This window comes from Cherax quadricarinatus, chromosome 15, assembly GCF_038502225.1.
Source record: "Cherax quadricarinatus isolate ZL_2023a chromosome 15, ASM3850222v1, whole genome shotgun sequence".
NCBI lineage: Eukaryota > Metazoa > Arthropoda > Malacostraca > Decapoda > Parastacidae > Cherax > Cherax quadricarinatus.
In genome coordinates this window covers 39,369,577-39,386,796 of record NC_091306.1, presented here as the reverse complement: position 1 = coordinate 39,386,796, position 17,220 = coordinate 39,369,577, and the positions used below count along the sequence as shown (strand labels likewise).

Below are 17,220 nucleotides of genomic sequence, written 5' to 3'. Positions count from 1 at the left end.
TAATATTACCACCACTGTAATATTACCACCACTGTAATACCACCACTGTAATATTACCACCACTGTAATATTACCACCACTGTAATATTACCACCACTGTAATATTACCACCACTGTAATATTACCACCACTGTAATATTACCACCACTGTAATATTACCACCACTGTAATATTACCACCACTGTAATATTACCACCACTGTAATATTACCACCACTGTAATATTACCACCACTGTAATATTACCACCACTGTAATATTACCACCACTGTAATATTACTACCACTGTAATATTACCACCACTGTAATATTACCACCAGTGTAATATTACCACCAGTGTAATATTACCACCACTGTAATATTACCACCACTGTAATATTACCACCACTGTAATATTACCACCACTGTAATATTACCACCACTGTAATATTACCACCACTGTAATATTACCACCACTGTAATATTACCACCACTGTAATATTACCACCACTGTAATATTACCACCACTGTAATATTACCACCACTGTAATATTACCACCACTGTAATATTACCACCACTGTAATATTACCACCACTGTAAAATTACCACCACAGTAATATTACCACCACTGTAATATTACCACCACTGTAATATTACCACCACTGTAATATTACCACCACTGTAATATTACCACCACTGTAATATTACCACCACTGTAATGTTACCACCACTGTAATATTACCACCACTGTAATATTATCACCACTATAATATTAGCACCAGTGTAATATTACTACCAGTGTAACATTACCACCACTATAATAATACCACCACTGTAATATTACCACTACTGTAATAGTACCACCACTGTAATATTACCACCACTGTAATATTACCACCAGTGTAATATTACCACCACTGTAATATTACCACCAGTGTAATATTACCACCACTGTAATAATACCACCAGTGTAATATTACCACCACTGTAATGTTACCACCAGTGTAATATTACCACCACTTTAATATTACCACTACTGTAATATTACCACCACTGTAATATTACCACCACTGTAATATTACCACCAGTGTAATATTACCACCACTGTAATATTACCACCAGTGTAATATTACCACCACTGCAATATTACAACCACTGTAACATTACCACCACTGTAATATTACCACCAGTGTAATATTCCCACCACTGTAATATTACCACCAGTGTAATATTACCACCACTGTAATATTACCACCACTGTAATATTACCACCACTGTAATATTACCACCACTGTAATATTACCACCACTGTAATATTACCACCACTGTAATATTACCACTACTGTAATATTACCACCACTGTAATATTACCACCACTGTAATATTACCACCAGTGTAATATTACCACCACTGTAATATTACCCCCAGTGTAATATTACCACCACTGTAATATTACCACCAGTGTAATATTACCCCCAGTGTAATATTACCACCACTGTAATATTACCACTACTGTAATATTACCACCACTGTAATATTACCACCACTGTAATATTACCACCACTGTAATATTACCACCACTGTAATATTACCTCCAGTGTAATATTACCACCACTGTAATATTACCACCACTGTAATATTACCACTACTGTAATATTAACACCACTGTAATATTACCACCACTGTAATATTACCACCACTGTAATATTACCACCACTGTAATATTAACACCACTGTAATATTACCACCACTGTAATATTAACACCACTGTAATATTACCACCACTGTAATATTACCACCACTGTAATATTACCACTACTGTAATATTAAAACCACTGTAATATTACCACCACTGTAATATTACCACCACTGTAATATTACCACCACTGTGATATTACCACCACTGTAATATTACCACCACTGTAATATTACCACCCCTGTAATATTACCACCACTGTAATATTACCACCACTGTAATATTACCACCACTGTAATATTACCACCACTGTAATATTACCACCACTGTAATATTACCACCACTGTAATATTACCCCACTGTAATATTACCACCACTGTAATATTACCACCACTGTAATATTACCACCACTGTAATATTACCACCACTGTAATATTACCACCACTGTAATATTACCACCACTGTAATATTACCACCACTGTAATATTACCACCACTGTAATATTACCACCACTGTAATATTACCACCACTGTAATATTACCACCACTGTAATATTACCACCACTGTAATATTACCCCACTGTAATATTACCACCACTGTAATATTACCACCACTGTAATATTACCACCACTGTAATATTACCACCACTGTAATATTACCACCACTGTAATATTACCACCACTGTAATATTACCACCACTGTAATATTACCACCACTGTAATATTACCACCACTGTAATATTACCACCACTGTAATATTACCACCACTGTAATATTACCACCACTGTAATATTACCACCACTGTAATATTATCACCACTGTAATATTACCACCACTGTAATATTATCACCACTGTAATATTACCACCACTGTAATATTACCACCACTGTAATATTACCACCACTGTAATATTACCACCACTGTAATATTATCACCACTGTAATATTACCACCCCTGTAATATTACCACTACTGTAATATTACCACCACTGTAATATTAAATCCAGATAGTTGTTCATAAAAATTTAATACTTTTAACATAAATTATTTTTTTTTATTTTTTAATTAATATTACTTTGTAAAATTTTGTTCAACACCATATTTACTAACAGTCTATTTTACTTTTGTACATTTGATCACTATATTCTCTCTTTTTATTTCTAGTTTTTTATTTTTTAATTTACCATTACTTTCTTACTGTTATAAAGTATCATTATAGAAGAGATAACTAGTGCAATATTATATTGTCAAACTTGTGCCATATTAAGTTATTATAATCCATGTAGTTTATAATTATTTAATCTAGTATTATAAACTTTCTTGTTTTCTCTTATTTTTCTTCTATAACTACCATTACCTGCAGACTTTTACTTTAATTATCACTTCTAGTACTAAGCAATTTTATTGTGTTCAGTAAACATCTATTCTAAATCGACTACTTTTGTCAAACTCTAAAATTATAACAGTTCAATATTAATTCATCAAATCAGTACCATATAAAGAGTAAACTGTATCTCTGTATTTTTTAAACACTACTTCTAACAATCAATTAGCTAGTAAGATAAATTAGTTAAGTATCAAAATTATTAAGTTCTACAAAAACACTTGTTCAAAAGTCTAGTTGTAGAGTCACTCTCATTCTCATGGTTACAAACATTGATCCTGATTTAAATTTTTTATTAAATGACTTACACGAATCAAACAGCAATTGTGATTATTATACAGCAGACCAAGCAAAGACATTACTCAGAGCAAACAATAACATAACTATATTTAATTACAATGTCAGATCCTTGATCAAACATTACGATGACCTCACAGCATCACTCAGTTCCCTTCATTACAGTATGTCAATCATCACACTCACAGAAGCCTGGCTAAAGCCTGGCGCTACAGATTTCTATGCCATTCCTGGTTACACAACCATTCACAACTGTAGGACAGACCAGCAAGGGGGTGGAACAGCTATATACTACTCAAATTAACTTGAATATATCAGTAATTCTTGCACAAGGAATGAACATGATGAATATATTATAGTTAAATTTAAATCAAAAGACCTGCAAACGCTCCTCACAGTGATAAACATCCACAGAGTACCATAGTCAAACATTTACCATTTTAGTGAAAAATTAGAAAACTTTTTAACTGATGCACATATGAACAACGACCACTTACTGCTAACAGGAGATTTCAAAAATAAATCTCCTGCATGACCAGGACCCACAAGTAACCGAATTCACAAACATTATGAGCAACTGCTTGTTGCTACCAACAATATCAAAACCTACAAGAATCTCCCAGAATAGTATCTCTTCATTGGACCACATCTGGACTAACACAATATCCCCTTTAAAATCAGGCATAAACACAGACAACACCACAGACCACTAGCCTACCTTTCTGATAACCAACCTAGGTAAATTGCCCCAACACACTACTAAAGTTACCCCTCAGACTACGTAACGAGACAGCTGTTAATAACTTTTAAAACCGCTATGAATAACGTCGACTGGCATAATGAGCTTGAAACATATACAGATACGAATGAATGTATTAATAATTTTCTAAAGAAAAAACCCACTACCTCTACAACAAGCATTGCCCTAAAAAACTAAACAGATCACAGCTAAGAGACTGAGTAGTCTCTGGCTAGCACCCAGCATCCGTAAATCCATTAACACAAAGCACCAATATGAAAAACAGTGCTGAGTGGGTCAAATAATTAGAGAACATTCTAAACGTTACTTGTCAACTCTTACCAGCCAAATAAGAAAGTCAAAAAAAATTGAATTATGAAAACAGATTACATAACATAAAGAGTGATATGAAAAAGACCTGGAAAACCTTATCTGAAATTCTAGAAACGGTAAAGATATCCAAAAACAAAACAATCAAATTAATAAAATCAGACGAACCCCTACTCCTACCAACTGAAACAACAGACTCAATGTTGTCTTCTCCACCAACGTCAAAGATCTGGGAGTGATCATGTCGGAGGATCTCACCTTCAAGGACCATAACATTGTATCGATCGCATCTGCTAGAAAAATGACAGGATGGATAATGAGAACCTTCAAAACTAGGGAGGCCAAGCCCATGATGACACTCTTCAGGTCACTTGTTCTATCTAGGCTGGAATATTGCTGCACACTAACAGCACCTTTCAAGGCAGGTGAAATTGCTGACCTAGAAAATGTACAGAGAACCTTCACGGCACGCATAACGGAGATAAAACACCTCAATTACTGGGAGCGCTTGAGGTTCCTGAACCTGTATTCCCTGGAACGCAGGAGGGAGAGATACATGATTATATACACCTGGAAAATCCTAGAGGGACTAGTACCGAACTTGCACACGAAAATCACTCACTACGAAAGCAAAAGACTTGGCAGACGATGCAACATCCCCCCAATGAAAAGCAGGGGTGTCACTAGCACGTTAAGAGACCATATAATAAGTGTCAGGGGCCCGAGACTGTTCAACTGCCTCCCAGCATACATAAGGGGGATTACCAACAGACCCCTGGCAGTCTTCAAGCTGGCACTGGACAAGCACCTAAAGTCGGTTCCTGATCAGCCGGGCTGTGGCTCGTACGTTGGTTTGCGTGCAGCCAGCAGTAACAGCCTGGTTGATCAGGCTCTGATCCACCAGGAGGCCTGGTCACAGACCGGGCCGCGGGGGCGTTGACCCCCGGAACTCTCTCCAGGTAAACTCCAGGTAATAGGAAAGAATCCAGTGAGCAAAATCTCAAGCTCAAACACCCGTCCATCAGACTACCTCACGGGCACCTACTCGTGGCTGCCTGGTTGCCTGGCTGCCTGGCCACCTGGTTGCCTGGTTGCCTGGTTGCCTGGTTGCCTGGCTGCTTGACTGCCTGGCCACCTGGCCACATGGCCATCTGGCTGCCTGGTTGTCTGGCTCTGACTATGGAAGAATGCTCTCACTGGAGATTATTATTATTATTTGCTTCAACTTTGGTCATTTATATTTCATTTGTCTCTCTATAAATGTCAAATTTTCGACAAATTGAACTTTTATGTGATATATTGCCATTCCCAGCACCTTCGTCATCTGTCAATCACATTCACAGTGAATATTAAAGAAAATAATGCAAAAATAGTGTCTTATATATATAAAGGGGCACCATACACAAAAACTTAGATTCACTAAATTCAGGTGGATCTCAAATTTGGACTTTATATAATAAAGATCAGGAGTAATACCTATCTCATGGACTTGAGTTATTTATTATCTCATACTATTGTAGGTCAATTTTATTGTTTTTTAATTGTATTTGGTTTATAAAGTATTGGATTTACATTAGTGTTGTTTTATGCAGCTCTTCATCCGTTTGTTAAAACTTCCTCAGTTTTAAACAACCAATGTGATGATTAAAGTCACTTAGGTGAATAAAGTGAACATTCAACTCCTGGGAGATCATGGAACGGTCGGGTGGGGCTTGAACCCATGGCAAGTGAGTCATAAAACTCACAGACAAGTGCGTTAACCTCTCGACCAGCTACCTCTGAGGGGACTAGAGCTAGAGTACGACACAGCCATGCTGTTGTGTGATTCGTCCGTGAAAACCTGCATTAGTGGTCACAGTGGTGGCCCATGCTAACCTCCACATGGTGTACAGAAACATACCTAGTTGGATGACTCTTATTAGAGACAGTTGGCCCAGTGGTTAACGTACTGGACTGTCAGTATTTGGACTCACTTGCCAGGGGTTCAAGCCCCACCCGTTCCCTGATTTTTTGCAATCGAGTTATTACGATTTCGTGAGTCTACTCTAGGCAGGTTCTGTTGCTAGATATGTGATGTTGTCATGTATATTCCAAGTTTGACCCAGACTCTCCTACACAAATATGAACACATTTTGATCTCATGGAATCTTATAAACCTATCCAATTAGTATTCTCTGAATAATTCTTAATGTTATGTATTTTTATATTGAAATTATTATAAAGAACATTGATGTTAGAAATTTTTATAGCAGAGCAAGAATTTTCCGGAAACTCGGAAAATATATAAATATGGTAAACCTGGAAAGACTTGTACAATAATAATAATAATAATAATAATAATAATAATAATAATAATAATAATAATAATAATATAATATCTTTATTTACTGGAAGTACATGTACATGATGTACAGTCCTAGCTGACATCAGTGACATACCTGGAGTTTACCTGGAGAGAGTTCCGGGGGTCAACGGCCCCGCGGCCCGGTCTGTGACCAGGCCTCCTGGTGGATCAGAGCCTGATCAACCAGGCTGTTACTGCTGGCTGCACGCAAACCAACGTACGAGCCACAGCCCGGCTGGTCAGGAACCGACTTGTATATAAAGCCCCTTGTTATGCTCATCATTTCGGGTAAATTAGGTCAGTGCCCCAGGATGCGACCCACACCAGTCGACGAACACCCAGGATGCGACCCACACCAGTCGACGAACACCCAGGATGCGACCCACACCAGTCGACTAACACCCAGGATGCGACCCACACAAGTCGACTAACACCCAGGATGCGACCCACACCAGTCGACTAACACCCAGGATGCGACCCACACCAGTCGACGAACACCCAGGATGCGACCCACACCAGTCGACTAACACCCAGGATGCGACCCACACCAGTCGACTAACACCCAGGATGCGACCCACACCAGTCGACGAACACCCAGGATGCGACCCACACCAGTCGACTAACACCCAGGATGCGACCCACACCAGTCGACTAACACCCAGGATGCGACCCACACCAGTCGACTAACACCCAGGATGCGACCCACACCAGTCGACTAACACCCAGGATGCGACCCACACCAGTCGACTAACACCCAGGATGCGACCCACACCAGTCGACTAACACCCAGGATGCGACCCACACAAGTCGACTAACACCCAGGATGCGACCCACACCAGTCGACTAACACCCAGGATGCGACCCACACCAGTCGACTAACACCCAGGATGCGACCCACACCAGTCGACTAACACCCAGGATGCGACCCACACCAGTCGACTAACACCCAGGATGCGACCCACACCAGTCGACTAACACCCAGGATGCGACCCACACCAGTCGACTAACACCCAGGATGCGACCCACACCAGTCGACTAACACCCAGGATGCGACCCACACCAGTCGACTAACACCCAGGATGCGACCCACACCAGTCGACTAACACCCAGGATGCGACCCACACCAGTCGACTAACACCCAGGATGCGACCCACACCAGTCGACTAACACCCAGGATGCGACCCACACCAGTCGACTAACACCCAGGATGCGACCCACACCAGTCGACTAACACCCAGGATGCGACCCACACCAGTCGACTAACACCCAGGATGCGACCCATACCAGTCGACTAACACCCAGGATGCGACCCACACCAGTCGACGAACACCCAGGATGCGACCCACACCAGTCGACTAACACCCAGGATGCGACCCACACCAGTCGACTAACACCCAGGATGCGACCCACACCAGTCGACTAACACCCAGGATGCGACCCACACCAGTCGACTAACACCCAGGATGCGACCCACACCAGTCCACTAACACCCAGGATGCGACCCACACCAGTCGACTAACACCCAGGATGCGACCCACACCAGTCGACTAACACCCAGGATGCGACCCACACCAGTCGACTAACACCCAGGATGCGACCCACACCAGTCGACTAACACCCAGGATGCGACCCACACCAGTCGACTAACACCCAGGATGCGACCCACACCAGTCGACTAACACCCAGGATGCGACCCACACCAGTCGACTAACACCCAGGATGCGACCCACACCAGTCGACTAACACCCAGGATGTGACCCACACCAGTCCAGGTACCCATTTTACTGATGGGGAACATAGACAACAGGTAGAAAGAAACACGTCCAATGTTTCTATTTTGGCTGGGAATCGAACCGAGGCCCTCGCCGTGTGAAGCGAGAGTGTTGGCCACCAGGCCACCAGAGCCCCTAATCTGGAAAATTTTTATGAACCTAAATAAACTTACAATAATCGTTGAGAAAGGCAAAATAAATTTATGGCACTGGACAAGCACCTAAAGTCAGTTCCTGATCAGCCGGGCTGTGGCTCGTACGTTGGTTTGCGTGCAGCCAGCAGCAACAGCCTGGTTGATCAGGCGCTGATCCACCAGGAGGCCTGGTCACAGACCGGGCCGCGGGGGCGTTGACCCCCGAAACTCTCTCCAGGTAAACTCCAGGTCTCCAGTGCAAGAGTAAGTCAAAACACTACACTGATAAACTATGAAATATTTGACTCTGCTTGTCTTGATCAGACTGAGTTTGATCTACATTATGTATATTAGAATGTTAAATAAAATGTTTTTTGATGTTCATGAAAAGCTTCTCGAATTCGTTGGTTATAATAAAAAGGTAAAATACTCATTGACAACTGTTGTGAGTAAGAATCTGATAATGGCAGCAATATAAGTGCATCATACAATACTGCTATAGCACATTTCCGGGCAAAGAAGACCGCAGACACAGTATATTCTAGGTGGACAAAGACTGTAAACCTCACTCAAGGAAAAAGATCTTGGGATGAGTATAACACCGAGTACATCTCCTGAGGCACAAATCAGTCAGATAACTGCTGCAGCGTACGGGCGTCTGGTAAACCTAAGGATAGCGTTCCGATACCTCAGTAAGGAATCGTTCAAGACTCTGTACACCATATACGTCAGGCCCATACTGTAGTATGCAACACCAGTTTGGAATCCACACCTGGTCAAGCACGTCAAGATATTAGAGAAAGTGCAAAGGTTTACAACAAGACTAGTCCCAGAGCTAAGGGGATTGTCCTACGAAGAAAGGTTAAGCTAAACCGGCCTGACGACACTGGAGGACAGGAGGGTCAGGGGAGACATGATAACGACATATAAAATACTGCGCGGAATAGACAAGGTGGACACAGACAGGATGTTACAGAGATGGGACACAGGAACAAGAGGTCACAGTTGGAAGTTGAAGACTCAGATAAATTAAAAGGATGTTAGGAAGTATTTCTTAAGTCATAGAGTAGTCAGGCCGTGGAATAGCCTAGAAAGTGAAGTAGTGGAGGCGGGAACCATACGTAGTTTTAAGACGAGGTATGATAAAGCTCATGGAGCAGGGAGAGAGAGGACCTAGTAGCAACCAGTGGAGAGGCGGGGCCAGGAGCTATGACTCGACCCCTGCAACCACAAATAGGTGGGTACAAATAGGTGAGTACATCTCTTGCAAGAGGATCGTCTTGCGCATTACTCACCTCATGTGAGTCACAATTTAGATCCCTGTAGTATGCATTCATGTGAATGCTGCTCGGAAGTAATTACTTTTTTGGAAATGTCCCCAAAAAAATACATAGTTTGTTATTTTGTATTTAACAAAGGAGAAAAAACTTGACTACAACTTAAAGTTGTTCACTTCATAATATATCCGACACACATTGGTCTACATTGATGACTATTTTATACAGTTTACTGATAATCTTTCAAGAGTAATAACAACAACTGAAATGTCAAAGAATCTGGATTTATCAATGAAGTTCGTTCAGATTTTCATATTATTCTTCTCTACATTATATCATTCTACTGTTTCTTTATGGCATCAGGTTGGTTGAATCTTCCAACAGCTATTGACTACAGAAATAAAATTCCTCAAGCCAGAGGTTCAACAATAGAGACAGAGGTTAAAAATTTAGAAAGCATGATGAAGGAAGTAGTTTACGAAAATACCAAGAATGTAATAATATCAGATTGTAAGCAATAAAGGTCATCAAATGATAGATTAATTTTTTTTATATAACTCCACAGGTGCTTCCTGACACCAGTGATTACTCTGTGATGGACTGCCTGCGAACATATCGATACAATTCAGCTACTGGTCCTCTCTGGTGTGCTAGGTTGGTGTCTGATGTAAACAGCTGCCAGAGTATCCAGACCTCACTACATAAAACTGACGATGGCTCCGCATACTTCCCACATTCCCATCGGCTGTTCTTGGGTTTTCATCATGGTATTGTAGATGGTTGGACAGCTATGAGGATTTGTGGCTTAACTGTAACACTAATAAATGACGTTATTTCTGGGAAATCAATTAACAACGATCAACTAGGAGAATATGTCTCGCCTCAACAAACTATGGAGCTGCTGCTAGCCAGAAAAACTCTTATTGAAAATGACTCAGAATTGAAAAAGAAATGGACTGATGAAATTAATTCACAGAAGGGGAGGAAGTCTTTTTTCCAACTAATACATCAGAAGCCAATGGAAATAGAGGAGAAAAGCCTTCATTTGGAGAGAGAACTGGATGCATCCACCACCAAGAGATTTTTCCATAAATGTCGTGCTGAGGGAATTACAGTTCATTCTGCCTTCACTGCTCTCGCTGGTGTATCCTTGACTGACCTCGTAGCTGAGAAAGGTATTATTCAGGATACTTACAACATACGTATCGGCCATCTAATCAATATGCGAAGATACTGGAAAGGAGATGTATCTCGATCTCTTGGATGCCACATATTGGCCCCTTTACTTCAGCGTATAGATACTTCAAGAAATGTCATTGACAAATTCTGGGATTTTGCTCGTTCCGTTCATCAGGAACTTCAGCGTAAAATCAAAGATGGCACAGTAATTGAAGCACAAGCATTTTACATGATAAATTACACAGGAACAGAGCCAGATATAAATTTTGATACACCTGTCACTTCTGATTATGACATATCTAACATGGGGGATGTCACAGCATTAGTTACTGAAGGAGGAGACCATATTAAGGTGACAAACATTCTCAGGTCTATATCCATTCATAAGCTGCCGAATACCTGTTCCCATATCATCCATACATTCAGAGGTAAATTTATTTATGTTCTAGATTACAACACTAGGAATGTAAGTACAGAGATTGCAGAAGACTTCTGTAATAAAATCTTCAATAACTTGTTAAAAGTTATTTAAGAATGTCAAAGAATTATTACTTGCTCACTGAGGCAGAGTGACTAATCAAGACAGAGTGAAGAGTTAGAACAGAATGACCCATCTAGGCAAGGGTGATTTACTGACGTAAGGTGACCCACCAACACAGGGTGACTCATCTAGGCAAGGGTGACTTACTAACGTAGGGTGGCCCACCAACACAAGGTGACTCATCTAGTCAAGGGTGACTTACTAACGTAGGGTGGCCCACCAACACAGGATAAAGCATCAAGACAGTTACCCAACAAAGAAAAAAGATTCAACAAGTAAGGGTGACCCATTATAGCATGGTGAACCACCACAGAAGAGTGACTCAACAAGTAAGGGTGACCCATCATAGCATGGTGAACCACCACTTTGAACTTGAATTTGAATTTGAAACTATGTATTGTGCCAAAACAAAAGCATTCATATTGCTAAACTCACAAACTAGTATTTAGTCACCTAGCCATAATACCAACTTACCTCATACTTTGTAATATTTTAAATTTAAGATTTAATCTAAGTCTGCCCATGCTAGGTGTTCTAGTGGTACACTCTGTAATTAGTATTTTATTACATGTAAACCACACAATAACCAAATTCTGTAAACTCAGCTTTGTAATCCTTATAGAGAATAAACTTTGAATTTGAATTTGAATTTGAATTTGAAAAAGTAAGGGTGACCCATCATAGCATGGTGAACTACCACAGAAGAGTGACTCAACAAGTGAGGGTGACCCATCATAGCATGGTGAACTACCACAGAAGAGCGACTCAACAAGTAAGGGTGACCCATTATAGCATGGTGAACTACCACAGAAGAGTGACTCAACAAGTAAGGGTGACCCATTATAGCATGGTGAACTACCACAGAAGAGCGACTCAACAAGTAAGGGTGACCCATTATAGCATGGTGAACCACCTCACTGAGACATGAACTGTCTCTACAAAAACTACTAGCGGTTATACCTAAAGTTTAACATAAATTAAATGACTCTCTTATCCACCAGAACTCATGAAGACTTCATTTCCGTCATCTTCAGTGTTCTGAGACATCCACTCTAGTTGTCCCCTCGCCAAGATATTCCACAAAAAGAAAACCTGACCTTAATTTTCCTCCTGCACTAGCCTTAACTCCGCTGATCTCTATTAAGAGGCGCGTGAATTTCCCTGTCTCCTAACATCGTGTTTATTTTTTCCCTATAATCTACCTTGTCCATGATTACTATCGCATTTGCTTTGTCTGCTTTCGTAAGGTGAAGTCTAGGATCTTTCCTTAATTCATGGTATAGCTTACCAAATGTTTGAGAACACTTGTGTTGCGAAGGTCTGAGCTCAGACCTGGGGATTGAATGTATCAACAGATACATTCAGTCTAAAGTATTTTATTACATACATTTCCTCCATACATTAGCATTTAAATCAAACCTTCAACTTTCTCTTTCCTCTACCATTCCATATTCTATTAACTTTGATTCCATCAATTTTGTTCTTTACCACACTATTTCTAAGACAGCGGCTTTTTCAAAACTATAGTGTTTATTTATCTTTCCATATATAAGTACATCCAGTTCTCAAATTATTACCTATATACCACAGTCCCACCAGTTATATACCACAGTCCCACCAGTGATATACCACAGTCCCACCAGTGATATACCACAGTCCCACCACTTATATACCACAGTCCCACCAGTTATATACCACAGACCCACCAGTTATTTAACACAGTCTCACCAGATATATACCACAGTCCCACCAGTTATATACCACAGTCCCAACAGTGATATACCACAGTCCCACCTGTGATATACCACAGTCCCACCAGTGATATACCACAGTCCCACCAGTTATATACCACAGTCCCACCAGTGGTATACCACAGTCCCACCAGTGATATACCACAGTCCCACCAGTTACATACAACAGTCCCACCAGTTATATACCACAGTTCCACCAGTTATATACCACAGTCCCACCAGTTACATTCCACAGTCCCACCAGTTATATACCACAGTCCCACCAGTTATATACAACAGTCCCACCAGTTATATACCACAGTCCCACCAGCTATATACCACAGTCCCACCAGTTATTTAACACAGTCCCACCAGTTATATACCACAGTCCCACCAGTGATACCACAGTCCCACCAGTTATTTAACACAGTCCCACCAGTTATATACCACAGTCCCACCAGTGATATACCACAGTCCCACCAGTTATATACCACAGTCCCAACAGTTACATACCACAGTCCCACCAGTTATATACCACAGTCCCACCAGTTATTTAACACAGACCCACCAGTTATATACCACAGTCCCACCAGTGATATACCACAGTCCCACCAGTTATTTAACACAGTCCCACCAGTTATATACCACAGTCCCACCAGTGATATACCACAGTCCCACCAGTTATATACCACAGTCCCACCAGTTATTTAACACAGTCCCACCAGATATATATCACGATCCCACCAGTTATTTACCACAGTCCCACCACTTATATACCACAGTCCCACCAGATATTTAACACAGTCCTACCAAATATATATCACAGTCCCTCCAGTTATATACCACAGTCCCATCAGTTATATACCACAGTCCCACCAGTTATTTAACACAGTCCCACCAGTTATTTAACACAGTCCCACCAGATATATACCACAGTCCCATCAGTTATTTACCACAGACCCACAAGTTATGTACCACAGTCCAATCAGTTATATACCACAGCCCCACCAGTTATATACCACAGTCCCACCAGTTATATACCACAGTCCCACAAGTTATACACCACAGTCCCTCCAGGTATATACCACAGTTCCACCAGTTATATGCCACAGTCCCTAAAGGTATATAAAATAGTGCAGCCAGTTATACACCACAGTCCCTCCAGTTATATACCACAGTCCCACTAGTTATATACCACAATCTTAAAAGTTATATACCACAGTCCCTCCAGTTATATACCACAGTCCCACAAGTTATATACCACAATCTTAAAAGTTATATACCACAGTCCAATCAGTTGTATACCACAGCCCCATCTGTTATATACCACAGTCCCACCAGTTATATACCACAGTCCCACCAGTTATATACCACAGTCCCACAAGTTATATACCACTGTCCCACCAGTTATACACCACAGTCCCTCCAGGTATATACCACAGTTCCACCAGTTATATGCCACAGTCCCTCCAGGTATATAAAACAGTGCAACCAGTTATATACCACAGTCCCACCAGTTATATACCACAGTCCCACCAGTTATACACCACAGTCCCACCAGCTATATACCACAATCCTAAAAGTTATATACCACAGTCCCTCCACTTATATACCACAACCCCACCAGTTATATACAACAGTCAAACAAGTTATATACCACAGTCATACCAGTTATTTACCACAGTCCCACCATTTATATACCACAGTCCCACCAGTGATATACCACAGTCCCACCAGTAACATACCACAGTCCCACCAGTTATATACCACAGTTCCACCAGTTATATACCACAGTCCCACCAGTTACATACCACAGTCCCACCAGTTATATACCACAGTCCCACCAGTTATATACGACAGTCCCACCAGTTATATACCACAGTCCCACCAGCTATATACCACAGTCCCACCAGTTATTTAACACAGTCCCACCAGTTATATACCACAGTCCCACCAGTGATACCACAGTCCCACCAGTTATTTAACACAGTCTCACCAGTTATATACCACAGTCCCACCAGTGATATACCACAGTCCCACCAGTTATATACCACAGTCCAACCAGTTATTTAACACAGACCCACCAGTTATATACCACAGTCCCACCAGTGATATACCACAGTCCCACCAGTTATTTAACACACTCCCACCAGTTATATACCACAGTCCCACCAGTTATATACCACAGTCCCACCAGTGATATACCACAGTCCCACCAGTTATATACCACAGTCCCACCAGTTATTTAACACAGTCCCACCAGTTATTTAACACAGTCCCACCAGATATATATCACAGTCCCACAAGTTATTTACCACAGTCCCACCAGTTATATACCACAGTCCCATCAGTTATATACCACAGTCCCACCAGTTATTTAACACAGTCCCACCAGTTATTTAACACAGTCCCACCAGTTATTTAAAACAGTCCTACCAAATATATATCACAGTCCCTCCAGTTATATACCACAGTCCCATCAGTTATATACCACAGTCCCATCAGTTATATACCACAGTCCCATCAGTTATATACCACAGTCCCACCAGTTATTTAACACAGTCCCACCAGTTATTTAAAACAGTCCTACCAAATATATATCACAGTCCCTCCAGTTATATACCACAGTCCCATCAGTTATATACCACAGTCCCACCAGTTATTTAACACAGTCCCACCAGTTATTTAACACAGTCCCACCAGATATATATCACAGTCCCACCAGTTATATACCACAGTCCCATCAGTTATTTACCACAGACCCACAAGTTATGTACCACAGTCCAATCAGTTATATACCACAGTCCCATCAGTTATATACCACAGTCCCACCAGTTATTTAACACAGTCCCACCTGTTATTTAACACAGTCCCACCAGATATATCACAGTCCCACCAGTTATATACCACAGTCCCATCAGTTATTTACCACAGACCCACAAGTTATGTACCACAGTCCAATCAGTTATATACCACAGTCCCACCAGTTATATACCACAGTCCCACCAGTTATATACCACAGTCCCACCAGTTATTTAACACAGTCCCACCAGTTATTTAACACAGTCCCACCAGATATATATCACAGTCCCACCAGTTATATACCACAGTCCCATCAGTTATTTACCACAGACCCACAAGTTATGTACCACAGTCCCACCAGTTATATACCACAGTCCCACCAGTTATATACCACAGTCCCATCAGTTATATACCACAGTCCCACAAGTTATACACCACAGTCCCTCCAGGTATATACCACAGTTCCACCAGTTATATGCCACAGTCCCTCCAGGTATATAAAACAGTGCAACCAGTTATATACCACAGTCCCACCAGTTATATACCACAGTCCCACCAGTTGTACACCACAGTCCCACCAGCTATATACCACAATCTTAAAAGTTATACACCACAGTCCCACCAGTTATATACCACAATCTTAAAAGTTATATACCACAGTCCAATCAGTTATATACCACAGCCCCACCTGTTATATACCACAGTCCCACCAGTTGTATACCACAGTCCCACCAGTTATATACCACAGTCCCACCAGTTATACACCACAGTCCCACCAGCTATATACCACAATCCTAAAAGTTATATACCACAGTCCCTCCAGTTATATACCACAGCCCCACCAGTTATATACCACAGTCCCACCAGTTATATACGACAGTCCCACCAGTTATATACCACAGTCCCACCAGCTATATACCACAGTCCCACCAGTTATTTAACACAGTCCCACCAGTTATATACCACAGTACCACCAGTGATACCACAGTCCCACCAGTTATTTAACACAGTCTCACCAG

The 17,220-nt window shown here is 41.2% G+C and overlaps 1 protein-coding gene across 1 annotated transcript in view; it reads left to right on the top strand.

Moving 5' to 3' along the window:
* LOC138852735 (uncharacterized) overlaps window positions 1-12,312 on the top strand; it is a 200,116-nt gene extending 187,804 nt beyond the window's left edge. Inside the window, exon 4 of the mRNA XM_070085299.1 lies at window positions 10,515-12,312. Within this exon, the coding sequence (XP_069941400.1) occupies window positions 10,515-11,660 (1,146 nt within the window). The 3' untranslated portion in view covers window positions 11,661-12,312. The remainder of the gene's footprint in view (window positions 1-10,514) is intronic.
* Window positions 12,313-17,220: the final 4,908 nt, after the last annotated feature.